The sequence below is a fragment of the Centruroides vittatus genome, unplaced genomic scaffold, assembly GCF_030686945.1.
Source record: "Centruroides vittatus isolate TY-2023 unplaced genomic scaffold, ASM3068694v2 contig_458, whole genome shotgun sequence".
In the NCBI taxonomy this organism is placed as follows: domain Eukaryota; kingdom Metazoa; phylum Arthropoda; class Arachnida; order Scorpiones; family Buthidae; genus Centruroides; species Centruroides vittatus.
Window position 1 is genome coordinate 560,872 of NW_027122254.1, and position 14,479 is coordinate 575,350.

Consider the following 14,479-nt stretch of genomic DNA (forward strand, 5'->3'; position numbering starts at 1 on the left):
TTACGCAGAATAGAACAGATCAAGATTACGGATTTTAGCCAAGACATAATCCTACACAAAAGATATGTGGATGATGTGTTTATTTTATGGAAGAATGATACGAGAATACATCATTTTTTAAATGAAATAAATTCTAACAATGATGGTTTAAAGCAGGGGTGGCCAACAGTTTTGCCCCTAGGCCGAATTGGAAAGAAAAATTTTTTCACGGGCCGAATGAAATATTAAAATTAAATCATGTTAAATACAAATACGCTGACCCGGGCGGCAGGTCAGGTTTGTTCGAACATAAGTTCCTGACGCATGCGCAATGTCATTTTACAATGCAAAGAAACGTACAAGCAAAAAAAAGGTCAACAGGCAGGTGGTGCTGTGCGTCACACATCAGCATAAACAGAGGGACATGACGGAATGGCAGATGAGTTTCAGTGAGTGTGGGGTCTTTCGTTCTTCAAATAGTGTAAATTTATAACAGACAAATACAAAAGTTGTAAATCTCTACAATGGAATTTTTTTTAAAAATGAAGAAGTATTGCAAATCATCCATTTGAACAATTATTGGAAGTTAAGTAGCTAATATTGAAAAATTAATCGTGGGCCGCATAAACCCATTACATGGGCTGGATCCGGCCTGTGGGCTGTATGTTGGCCACCCCTGGTTTAAAGCTTAAATTGGAGCAGATTAGTCACACAGAAATACATTTTTTTGGACATTGGCATTTCATTCAAGAACGGTTCTCTAAACACTAAAGTATATATCAAATCCACACACGACCCCTTATACATCCCATGGGGCTCCAATGATCCACATACATATAAACTCTCAGCATTTAGGGCTCTGAGTAGAAGGGCATACCTGTATTGCTCTGACATACATGACAGAATGGAAGAGCTAAATAGGATTAGAGACATCACTAAAATGCTGGGCTTTGGAACAAGAGTAATTGAAAAATTAGTTAATTCTTACACAGATCCTAAAGAAAAGAGAAAGAAGAGAGAGATGAACAACAGTATCACAAAGTTCACGTATAACAGAGGTCTATCAGGTATTATGAAGGAGATTGCGAATTACAAATACATGACACTAATACACAAAAGAACTCCTACGATATATAATTTACTCAGAAATGACGAGGGTAAGATCGGAGAGGAAGAGCAAGCAAGCTATACACGATACCATACAAGAATAACCAACTAGGCATCAACAAGGAGTACATGGGTATCACAACCAGGACAGTAACCTAAACAAAAGAATCAAGGAGCATAAGTATGACATAAATAAAAGATAATGTTCAACATCATCAAAGGTGGCACAAATGGATGGGTCAATAGTCAAATTGACAGAAGCCAGAATTGTTGCACCAATACATTCACCGTCTCTTGTGTTAACATTAGAAAAGTGCAAAATATATAAATCTAGCCTGGCTAGAAAATGTTTGAACTATAAAGATGCCACAATTTTGTCTTCAGCTTGGAAGTATATAGTTAAAAAGAACTCATAATTTAATGCAGAGCATGCAGACAATGTAGAATCATATATTTATATTTATTTTATTTATGTATTTTATTGTAATTTATTTCACTATATTTATTTTGTTTAATTCTAATTAGACGGTTTCTATTTTGTATATTTTTGAATTTAAGATAATGTTCGAAACACTTTGAATTTAAATTTCTTTAGTGATTCAATAAGAACAATAGCAAAAGAACTATTGTAAATGTTAAATTAACATCAATAAGGTTGCGTTTCTTTATGCAGCGAGAGTGTAGCGTCATGAGCAGTGTTGGCCAATTAGAAATCAGTTTCAGTGTGTTTGCTGTAAAGCATTTCTCGAGCGCTGTATAAAGAAATGCGGCCTAACCTGAGGATGACCCTTGAGTGGGTTGAAAACATTTGTTCATCGTAATAAACAGTCTCTCAGTAACAAGGTGTGTTCGATATACAATATTCAAAAAATCTGAGTACAGATTGAAGATATTTATTTTTTGCCAGATTCTGTTTAAATAATATAAAATATTATGATAATTTCATAATTTAGAGGAAGTTTTTTATGAATTGATCATTTTATCTTCTGTTGATTCGAGAGGCTACAGAATTTGATATTAAAATGAAATAATTCTAGTTTTGTATTTATATTATTTATTATATTAGTATAAACGATATGAAATTATATTTGGGGAGAATAAGTAACTCTTCATAGTATTTTATTTACTTAAAATGGAGTATAAAAAAAAATCTTTCAAATTTGACAAGACAATAAGCATAAATTTTAAATAATATGTTATATCCTCTTTAATTCTACTTTCCTTAGCATTATTTTAATTATTAACTTATGAGTGGCAATCTAAAAGTAAGTTTACAAGATATAATGTCATTATAAATGATCCCATTGTGATAAGATTCGTTGTAAGGTTATAGGGTTACTGGTTTCAAATTGCAGGCCTATGGATTCCCACTGTTGTCCATTTGTCCTTCCTTAATCTTGAGAATGAAGTTAAATAGATGAAAATCAAGATCAGATATGGAATGCTTAGGGGCCAGAGGCCCTAATTAACTACAGGTAGGCCTCCTACAATGCGTTTTCGCTCCAACATGGTTGGAAAAATGCGGAAATTTTCTTACAGCGTGGTACTTTTCCAACACGGTTTAGGGTATTTAGAAACAAATTATCTTTCACATAACAGAAAAATCGCGACAGATCACATAAGTGCAGTGGAACTTGATAGAACAAGCTCAGATCTTTAAATAAGGCCAGTCAAACATTCTCAAACAACTATAATAAGTGATGATGAAGACTGAATTTGAGCATAACATTATGTTTCTTTTTGATTTTGACTTGAAATCATAATCTTTTTAGATTTTATATAATGTTGAATTTTATTTAAGTTTTTTATGTACATAAATTTAAAAAATGATGAAAATGTTCACCATAAAAGACAGTTTTTCTCTTTTTAGAACTGAATCCCAGTTTTTGTATTAAGTTGGTGTCTCCTATAACGCGATTTCCCACAACATGGTATTTTCAAGGAACGTATCCACCGCGTTGTAGGAGGCCTACCTGTATATACAAACTTTTGATCTGGACTGGAAGTTGTGATTTTTAAATTAAAATATGATTAAAAATTGCAGCCTGGCATTATGGACATATCACAATAATTTGACTTCTTTGTTATAGTGCGTTGAAGATTACCACTTTGCACTGTACAAGTGATGAAAGTTATCAGTTAGATAATGGCTTATCTGGAACTGTGATTCAAGCACACAGTATTTTATTTCTTGAATGCAAAGAATATGTTTGTAAACAAAAACTCATAACCCAGTTTCAATTGATTAAAGCCAAATGATCCTTGCTGAAATTACTGGGCTACATTAATTCAGCTAGAGGGTAGGTAGTTTTGACAGGCAATGTATCTGCAAAGTATGTGGGAGTTATGGGTTTGAGTCCCTCTTCAGGCTGATTCTTCCAGAAGTTTTAAAATTAAATTAATTTATTTATTAAAATTAATACGAGACAGTGGCTTTACCACATACTTCTAGTTGAATTAATTAATTAACCTAGCCCAATAGTAGATCGATAATTTCAGCAAGGATTGTTTTGTACATTTGTATGGAAAATTCATTGTCAATTGGTTGAAATTTATGTGAACAATGTAATAAGTTGACAGTGTTTGGCAAAATGGTGTCTACACTTCAGAAATAGATGAATCATTATGAGAGAAGCTAAACAGACAATAAGATATACATGAAAAATATACTTTTGGCCATCAAAAATTACTGTGATATGAAGAATCTAGTCTATCATGTGGAACAGTTGTCAAGAACTGGGATTTCACAAGGAATTTGTGTGCACTGGATTCTGCAAGCACTTACAGAAGACTGCAAAGCATGAAGGATGCATTGTATCCTGTCATTTCTGTAATAACAACAAACAATAATTTTGGCTGACAATGTAATACCATTTGCAATCAGAAATTTTTCAAGCATATTGCCATCAGTAGTGAGACATAGGTTTATATAGTAAATCTTGTACATGAAATGTGCAAGTGTTGAATAAATGTCCTGAGTCTTGATGAAGGAAATTCAAAGTTGTTAACCATGTTTGCAAAATAACAGAAGACCTTGAGGCAAGAACATTAACTCAGTTTCTTTGTTTCATTGTAGCATTGTTGAATTTCTACAAACAGGTCAGATAGAATTTCCAGATGTATGACACATTTGTAATACCATTAAACACCTGTGATTTGTGAACTTTAAAAGCATATTGTTGGAAGACTGTGTAACAGAAATGAAAACTGCATATTATGAAATATTAAAATGATTAAAAACTGTAATTAAACAAAATTCTTTTGGCCGACTATGTGAAAAAAGGTTTGCTTTTGCAAAGTATTGTGAGACCAGATAATGCCAACATAATTCAGGAATGCATTTCTAAGGAAATCTTGGGCTAACCAGCATTTAGTACTTCACCGGTACTGAGTGATTATCATTATTTTTTCACTCTGAATGCCATGATGTTAATGTAAAGACAAGTGTGAGACTTGGTTTCTGTGATCAAGAAATAAAAGCTAGTAACATATGACAAATGCCTTAAGGTGGGGACTGTGTTATGTGACATCTATATATAAAAAAAATTCATCATCAGATTAAATAGGTTTGAAAAAAGAACCTAGGAGTATTGAACAATCAAGAATTAGATTTAGGAGTTTACCAATAAGTATTTACATACAAAAAATAAAGTAAAGGGTAATTGGTTAACTTTGACTGCAATTTTTTATTCTTGGTTGTGAAAATGACTATTAATCATTTAAATATTTTTTGATATCTCAATTTTTTTATATAAAGATGTTTAACATAACTGAAATGTTTTTGAGCATGTAGATACATCTTTTTGGGAAACACACAAAAAATGAATAGCAGAAAACTTTCTGCCAGCCTAATGATGCCAGATGCTCATAGCCCAATAATGGAATCAGAAATTTTAGAGGGTGCAGAAAAGAAACAATATATCTTAGAAAATGTTTGTGTTAAGTATCTGGTTTTACTCAAGAAAAACCCTCAGAATGGGAGTGCAGAAACCCCAAAATCCAAACTCTAACCAATTAACATTGCAGCTGTTAACCTGTGAGGATGAAAATTATCAGGCAAACCAAGACAATTTAAACAAAGAAATATAAATCATGACACTTACAGTTAATCATTACCACAAACCAATTATAAACAAATAAACTTATGTTCTGATTACATAAAATCAGAACAAGTGTCAGAAATCATGTAACATGATTGTAACAGGAACAATAATGTATCTGATTATGTAATACAGAACTAACTCGTCATGTAAATAATAAAATTACCAAAATGCTTTGAAATAAAGAAAATTTAGCAACAGCTGTGAACATTAACTTAATAAAGGATAACATTTTGTCAGAGTAAGTTTTTATTTTGATAGTATTTATGGCTATATAAATAAAATTAAAACTGCAAACTAAAGCTCAGTAATGAGCATGGAAACTATATTAATGATATTTTTGTATGATGCTAATTAAATTAATTTAATTTATGACACTAATTATGAATGGCCATCTTTTTCTTTCAACTGATTACTGTCTTTTCTTTTATTTTGTATAATGTTTTGTAAAAATTTTTGGTACTGAATACAGCACATTCTCATTAATCCAAACTAGATGTTATACAGGTTGTTTGGATTAGTGATGTACCAGTACATAAAAAATAGAAATCAAAAAGAACTAGAGAAGTACATATATTTATGTTAAAATGTATAGTAGATTTTAATATATAAATGTATTGTTTACAAGTTTATCATGTTTTTAAAAATCTAGGATAGCTTGTTTTTGGCTGGAACAGAGAGTGATAAAATAAACAGAATTGATATGGATTAGCTATATGTTCTTTTTATATACTGTAGACAATATGATTTATATATATATGTCGTAAAAGCTCTCTCTACTTAGTCGGCAGTGTCCTATTTAGTGTATATGATATATGCTTTTGCTTTTGTCACATAAAGTTAGGTGACTGTTACTTTTTTATACTTGAACTGTAGATAATAAGCTAGTGCTGGCTGGAAAAGAAAAAAATATCAGTCACAACATTCTCAGCTTACTCCTCTAGTCCTACGATGATTTATTCCTGGCTACAGAACTGAAGATGAATGTGAATTTAAAATCAAAAGAGTGCAAATGCTTTGAAATTAACCTACAGTGGTGTAAATTTATAAATTTATCCATTCTTGTATTTATAGAAATGCTAAAATAAATGAACAAAATACATTTATGTATGCTCTGACACTCTTTTTCATAGTGTTACATACTGACACTTTTTATTTCAATGCTGCATTATAATATGTTTGTTTTTTGGAAACATTTTAACTGGAAAATAAAAGCCAAAATTTTGTAGTTGATTTTCACACTTATAGTAAATGTAATGTACATTTCACATCAACACTTAACTGTATAACGTAATTACACTTGCATGTTGTGGCATTACCAATAGTGAATTTAAAGTATAAATGAGTTCACAAGCACTTTCGATAGCATAAAGCTACAATCATCAGGTGAATATTGAATACAGTGGTCTTCAAATTCTGAGCTTTTGAATAACTTATGAAATTATATGAAGCGTGTATAATTTCATAAGTTGGTAACACCACAACATGCAAGTGTAATTATGTTATACACACTTACAGTATTAAATACCTTCTAAAACCGATAACCGGTGCGAACTATTTTTCGAAATGGCGAACGTTTTCACTGCCCCTCCTGGGCTCTTCCTCAGGCCAATTCTGGATTTGATAATCGAACAGCATAAATAAATGGAACGTGTTCCGTAATTTAAACGATCAAGTACGTTGGGAACAGCACGCGGTTGCCCAACGTACTCGATCGTTTAAATTACGGAACACGTTCCATTTATTTATGCTGTTCGATTATCAAATCCAGAATTGGCCTGAGGAAGAGCCCAGGAGGGGCAGTGAAAACGTTCGCCATTTCGAAAAATAGTTCGCACCGGTTATCGGTTTTAGAAGGTATTTAATTTTTTTGTTTATACAACCCGGTGTGGGAGAAGTGTTAGTTTATTACACTTACAGTATTATTGACATATAGAACTGGACTGGCAACATAATAAACAGATGTGACATGTGCTTATAATATGACTACACTACAACTTTCTCTTCCATGGTTGACAAACTGGTAAGATTTTTTTGATAAGTGCAAGATACTGCAATTATAAGATGCATCTAAGGAATGAGGGAATACGGCAGAATGCTTCAGTAAACTATTTTACTGTGAATTAGAGAGAAAATATCTTAATTTATTTATATATGGAATTAAGTATTTGAACACTTTATTCAAAAAAATTAACAAGAAATTAACTGTCTATTGGTGTTAGCTTGACTATAAAAATATTGCTAGTACTTTCAGCATTGTGTTGATGCTGTCTTCAGGCATCAGTACAATGCTGAAAGTACTAGCAACTTTTTTCTACTAATAAAGTGGAGCTAATGCCAACACAGTTATTTTCTCATCACTTCTTTATAATTGGATTTATATTCAATGATTCACTTAGATTTATAATATTATAATTTGATAAATTTACTGAATTGTTAAAAATTATTATAAGCCATTTATTTTAATATCTAAAATCCTACTTATTTTATAGGATTCAGAACTCATTGCCCTAAGATCTGCAGTGCTTGCCTCAATAAAACCAGTAAGTTCTTAATAATTAGTCTTTTATATATGTTACAGTAAAAACCCGTTTTAACTAGTTGAAACTAGTTTTTACTGGATGTCATTGTTAAAACTAGAATTTACTGCTAGTCAAAAATGAATTTGAGTTAAAACTAGTTTTAACTAGACAAAACGGGTTTTAACAAAATGGCTTAGTAAAAACTGTTTCGACCAAGGTCATTCAGTTCCTATAGTGTATGATGAATTTCGTGTCGCTTTAACCCTTTCCCCCGACATCTTGTTTACGTTTATTTTGCGATTCCTCCTAAGGCAATATAGGTCAGTCAGGCGATATTATTTTAAAAGTTCACCAAAAATCAAATTATCATTATATCTATATGAAAAAAAATCACTTACATTTATTAATATCTTTAGTTTTAAATACCATATTTTTCAATACATTTTATTAGAAAAATTTATAAGAAAAAAAATAATATATATCAGAACTGACACACAAACTTGATAATTTGTAACATTTTGTGAAAATTAACATTGTCTAGTTACATAATTGTTTGCCGGCACTGAGCCAGAAAGATGTAGAATATTGTTTTGTACAATTCGATATAACACTTATGCACGTATGTTTATTCGTTGTGAAATTATCGCACATTATATCAAACATTTGTTTGAAATCAAAATTTTATACTGCTGATCAACTAATATAATGAATTATTATACTTTATTCACTTCATATCAAACGAGATTATATCTGTTGTTAATAAATTTTACAAAAATCGATATTTACCAAAGTAACGATGAATCGGTACTCTCGAAGTTTTGCTTAAAAAGCCAGGGTACTGATCGATCGGTGCCTTTGGGGACAAAGGGTTAATTAATGTTAATAACACAGATGTGTGACCAATATTTTCAATAAATATCATATTAAATAATACAAATGTTTTAATCCCAATTATCACTTTATTTATTTCCCCCAAACATATTTATGTAGCTAAAATTAGTTTTAACTAATGTTAAAAGTTAAAAAGTTAATGTTTGATTTTAGTTTTATCTAAAATCAAAACATGTACAGCAGTAAATTCTAGTTTTAACTAGACAAAACGGGTTATAACAATGACATCCAGTAAAAACTAGTTTCAACTAGTTAAAATGCGTTTTCACTAAAAACGGGTTTTTACTATAACATATACATTAATTAACAGATAATAGATTTTCTGCCTTTGATTACTGTATTTATTTGTGTATAAGATGATGTTTTCATTGATTTTTCATTGCTTCCAAAACCTAGGTCATCCTATATGCGTGAGCGTAGGATTCTTTGCATTTTTGCAATAATTTCTGTAAACTGTGTATAGTTCATGCTCCCATTATAGGTCTACAGTCTATTTATTGTAAGTTGACACCTACTGTAAACAAATTAAGACACACACTCCTTTGTTTATTGGTTTAATTAATCCTACATCCATCAATTAAAACCACGTTGCATCTTTTCCGTCCGCAGAAAATAGTTCCTTGTTACTTATAAAATCATTAATGAAATACAGGTCACTTAGCAATGATTATAAATGTAGTTATTTCATATTAGTTAAATTGTTATTTTTAAGGAATATTAGCACATTCTGAATCATTAAAAATAAACTTTTTCCAGTTATGCACATTATAATGTTTTGGTTTTGTTTTCCATTCCTCCCATATTAAGGCAAACATGGTTGTTTGCCTTAATATGTGTATTTGATGATAATTTTCGTGATTAAATGAAATACAATTAGAATTGTATTAATAAATCTAATTTTTAAAATTTTGATCTTTAAAGTCACACCTCATCCTATATATGAGTAAATACAGTGTATATTTTTTTGTATGCCGTAATTCTATATTTCTCTAATTCAGGAATGAAGTATATTTGAAATTTTGTTTAAAACTTTTATTTGATAATATTGTGTGAATATTAAATGATATAACTAAACAAGATTGAATGATACTTAGAAACAAGTTTTAATTATTAAATTTTTCTTCGTTCTACATAGGATTAAACTATAAACAAGTATCGTACAAAATTAATTAAATTATCTGTGAAGTGATACATTTATAGTCTCAAATACCATGTTATAACTATGCTTAACTAAAGCTTAAAAAAATGGGCATATCAGAAAAGTTTTATTCATAAATTGTTCCCTCTGGTACAAGAGAGAAGCAATTTCTCCAGAGAAGAGAAGTATCAAAGAATATTTTGTGATACATAAAGAAATTTGTTGTATGTTATGAAATTGCTTGAATAACTTAATGGATCCTGTAGAAAGCATTTTAGTTATATTAAAATAAATAACTTATATTTTTAACAGAAAATATGTAAAAGTTATAAGTAATTAAATAATGTAAATTGAAACAAAATCAAGGATTTTTACAATAGTTTGAAAATAATTTATTAATTGTACCTACATTTATAAATTCATTTTACTACTTTATCTTAATTTCTCACCATAGATTAACTAGTATTGAAAAGCAAGCTAGCAAAATCATTCAAATTAATTTTGATATTATTTTCATATTTTTACCTTCTTGTTTACAGCAAACTGGTAAAATCATAATATAATATATATATATATATACACAGGGTGGGCCAACGAAAACGAAACGCAGAGTGTTCGTGTTTGTCCAAGCAAATCGCTCGGGCAGGTCGATTTTATTCTCGAGGGGACATCTTATGCAATAAAGTTTTTGCGAATCTGAATATTAACTAAACAAACATTTTTTTTTTCAAAATAAATGTTTGGTTAGTTAATACAAAATAAATGAGTTTTTAAAATTTTTGTTGTCTGTTGTATTCAGAATCGCAAAAACTTTATTGCAAAAGATGTCCCCTCGAGAATAAAATCGACCTGTCTGAGCGATTTGCTTGGACGAACACGAACACTCTGCCGTTTCGTTTTCGTTGGCCCACCCTGTATATAGTTGAACCTGTCTGTGTCAAATCTCATGGGGAAAAAATTCAAGATAGACAGGTTTCTGCATATAGAGGTTCCTACACAGTAAGCAGTAGCGTTTCTTATTTCCTGGTCTTTTGCTTGTCCTAGTATCCCGGGAAAAAAGAACTATTTCCCGGGATCCTGGAAAATTCTGGGATATACCAGGTTGTTCAATAAATTTTATTGTTCGATAAGAAAAACACGATTTTATGGTTTGAAATACATTTTATTATTCAATATAATTTTTCTGAACTTCAATACACTTGTTCCCAGTGATCTTCTAATTTATGGATTCCATCCCTGAAGTAGAATCCTGAAGACTGTCAAAATACGCTTCCACAGCTGCTATTACCTCTTCATTTGATGAAAATCATTTCCCACACACGAATTTTTTCAGATGTAAAAATAGCCAGAAGTCAGAGGGAGCTAAATCTGGCAAATAGGGTGGATGTTGCAACAGTTCATACTATAATTCACTGATTTTTGCGATGGTTTTTTGAGCTGTGAGAGCGGGTATGTTGTCTTTATGAAAAATGATTTTTTCTTCTGTAAACCAGATCTTTTCTCACAAATTTTTACATCCAGTTGGTTCAAAAGGTTACAATAATAATCTGAGTTTATTGTTTTACCAGTTTGGAGGTAATCCATAAACAAAATTTTTTTTGCATCCCAAAAAACTGATGCTAACACCTTGTTGGCTGATTTCTGGACCCTAACTTGCTTTGAAGCAAAAGTACCAGGTTTACACTACTCCTTAGCCTCTTGTTTTGTTTTGATTCAAGATCATGATGGTAGACCTAAGTCTCATCCATAGTGATGACATGATGCACAAAATCCTTTTTATCCTTTCTCAAATGCTCCAAATGTTCCTGAGAAAGTTGCATTTGAATGTGTTTTTGTTAAATTGTTAGCGAATGTGGCACTCATTGTGCACACAGCTTTCTGTAACCCAAAACTTCAGCCAAAATATTGCTCACACTGTCTAATGAGATCCTTAGGGCTTCTACTAAATCTCTCTTAGTTAACTGATGATCTTCCAAAACCATACGCTGTATTTTTGCTACGATTTCTGGTGTCGATGCACTTTTTGGACGTGCTTCACCTGGATCATCTTCAAGACTTGTACGACCACATTTAAATTCAGCAACCCATCTTTCTACTGTTCTAATTGAAGGTGAAGCGTCCTTATTCACTTTTAACAAATGTTTGTGAATTTGTTTTGATGCTACACTTTCCAAAAATAAGAATTTTATCACTGCACGATATTCAATTTTTTTCATTGTAAAAAAAATACAGTGACATGTCAACTTTGAACAGCTGTAAATATATGAATGACAGATCTACATGAAACTTCACATGTGTTCATAAAAAAGTAGTACTATTTTTAGAGTAATAAAGCAATGAACTTAATAGTATCATCTCTTATTGAATGACAAAACTTATTGAACAATGTAGTAATTAATTATTTTTAAGATATAAAATAAATCTTAAAATTGAATGATATAATTAATTTCCATTTTTAAGTAACTTAACACATCCTGCAATCTCCAAAATAATAATAATAATGCAGTGAAAAATATGTATAAAAATTACTTTTGAGTTATGTAGAAATTTTCACAAATAGAAAAAGTTTATTAAAGTTTGTTGGAAACTACTTACAACAAAAATTGCCTTTGAAAATTTAAAGAAAAAATGAACTTAGATCAAACTTCTAAGTTAGAAGGTAATTTTTGTTATTTAAATAAAACATGTTATAAAAATGTACAATAATATTTTGTATTAAGATTTTAAAAAGCAAAGATGGTCAATACTCTGATCACTCAATTTGATTCTTATTTTAATAATGAAAAGTCCTGCTACTGAGAATGCCCTTTCCAATTCAATGGATATGGATGGAATCATCTTTAATGCATTTAAGAGAAGATGAATGTTGTTTGTTTTTTTACTCATAGCCTAGAAGATTTCTAGTTTGTTTCGAGATGCATTCCAGTATTTCTTTTGCCATCCAGTATTTTTGATTTGTTTACTTTGGCTGCTTTAATAGCAGTATCAAGCTTACAGCCCAATAATTCGGCAATTCGTTTGGCTTTAATAATTGGGTTTATGAAGAAAAACTTCATACTTGCATACTTCCTACTCGTTGGTCTCCTGGCCCAATTTGCATAACCTGGCATAATGCATTTATTGAAGCTACTGGGCATGGTTAAAAGTTAAGACAACATAAGACCAATTATTCCAGATATTACAGATTCTGACAAGTAAAGAATTTTCAGAGTCCTGTCACAAATAGGCTACATATTGATTATTGACAATCTGTGACATGTCATAATAAGCAAAAATTTAAAAAACTAATAAGCAGGCTTAAAATTAATAAATACAAATGTATTCTGACAGTTTACGGGTTAATAATTAATCTTTCTATATGCAAAATTTCTTCAACTTTAACAGTGAATTTTTAAGAAATTTGTGGGATTTTCCAGGATGAGAAGTATTTCCCTGGTTAAGAAATCCCATTGGAGAAACCCTAGTAAACAGTAATATGTTTGATATATATCTTCTATAAGTATTAGGTATTAATGGTGCGGTTTTTTTATATATTGTTTAAGTATCAATTTCCCTTGAAAAAATTTCCTTTTTTTTTCAAAAAAATTAATTGATTTAACTTCACAGTTAGTTTAACCGTAGTTATTTCGTCCGTACTGCATTTCATCAGAGACAAAGACTACTGGGTTTTATTCACATCATTCTTCACATCATGGTTGGAATAACCCGGTTAAAATGAAACCAACATACAGGTTATTAAGTTTGGACATAATTTCTATGTACCCATCAATAAAATGGGAACTCATTGAGGAAAGCCACGCAAGATAGACATACATAACTGGCTACTAGAACTAATAAAATACAGTTTTTACAATAATTACTACCATATAGAGGAGATAAATATATAGACAAAAAAATGGCATTAGTATGGGAACAATAATCGGACCGAAACTCGCTGAAATATGCATGACAGAAATAGATAAAAAATTAGCAAACACAAATGGGATAACCTTTATGGCTAGATATGTAGATGATATAATAATAATATACGACAAAGCAATAACCAATGAAAATATAATATGCAACTATGCAAACACACTAAGCAATACAATAAAATTTAAAAGTGAAACTGAAAGTAAAAAAGCAATAAATTATCTAGACATAACTATAACCAGGGAAGGAAACATCATCAACATAAAACCATACAAAAAAAGCAGCAATGTGGACAAAATCCTTAACTATAAATCATATTGCCCCATAACTATTAAAAGAAATAACTTTATAACAACATTGTCTAAAATATGGAACAGAACATCTAAAGTTAAAGAGAGAGAAAAACAAAAAAATGGCCTAATAAATACTTTTATTCTAAACGATTACCCAAACAGATTATTAAAAAAATGGACAACTGAACTTATTAAAAACAGATTCAACGTCAAAAATAACAATGAGAATATTACATATACGTCTTTCCCCTATATTAAAGACACACATGAAAAATACAGAAAAGTCTTCAGAAAAAATGGTATTATAATAGCAGCCAAACTAAAAAATAAAATTAAAAACAGCATCAACATCAATGAAATCAAAAATGAAAACAAACTAGACGAAACAGGAGTGGTGTATGAAATAAAATGTACATGCAAAAAACCAGTAATATACATAGGAGAAACAGGAAGACAACTAAAGACCAGAATTAAAGAACATGAAGCAGCAATCAGACTCAAATATAACCAATCACCATGGACCAATCACTGCAGCAA

The 14,479-nt window shown here is 30.5% G+C and overlaps 1 protein-coding gene across 2 annotated transcripts in view; it reads left to right on the plus strand.

The window, feature by feature from the left end:
• The window catches only part of LOC136977391 (putative leucine-rich repeat-containing protein DDB_G0290503), a 100,867-nt gene that overhangs the window by 70,207 nt on the left and 16,181 nt on the right, over positions 1–14,479 (plus strand). For both annotated transcript variants that reach the window (XM_067272851.1, XM_067272852.1), the window contains exon 2: positions 7,679–7,729. In XM_067272851.1, coding sequence (XP_067128952.1) covers positions 7,679–7,729 — 51 coding nt within the window. The remainder of the gene's footprint in view (positions 1–7,678; positions 7,730–14,479) is intronic.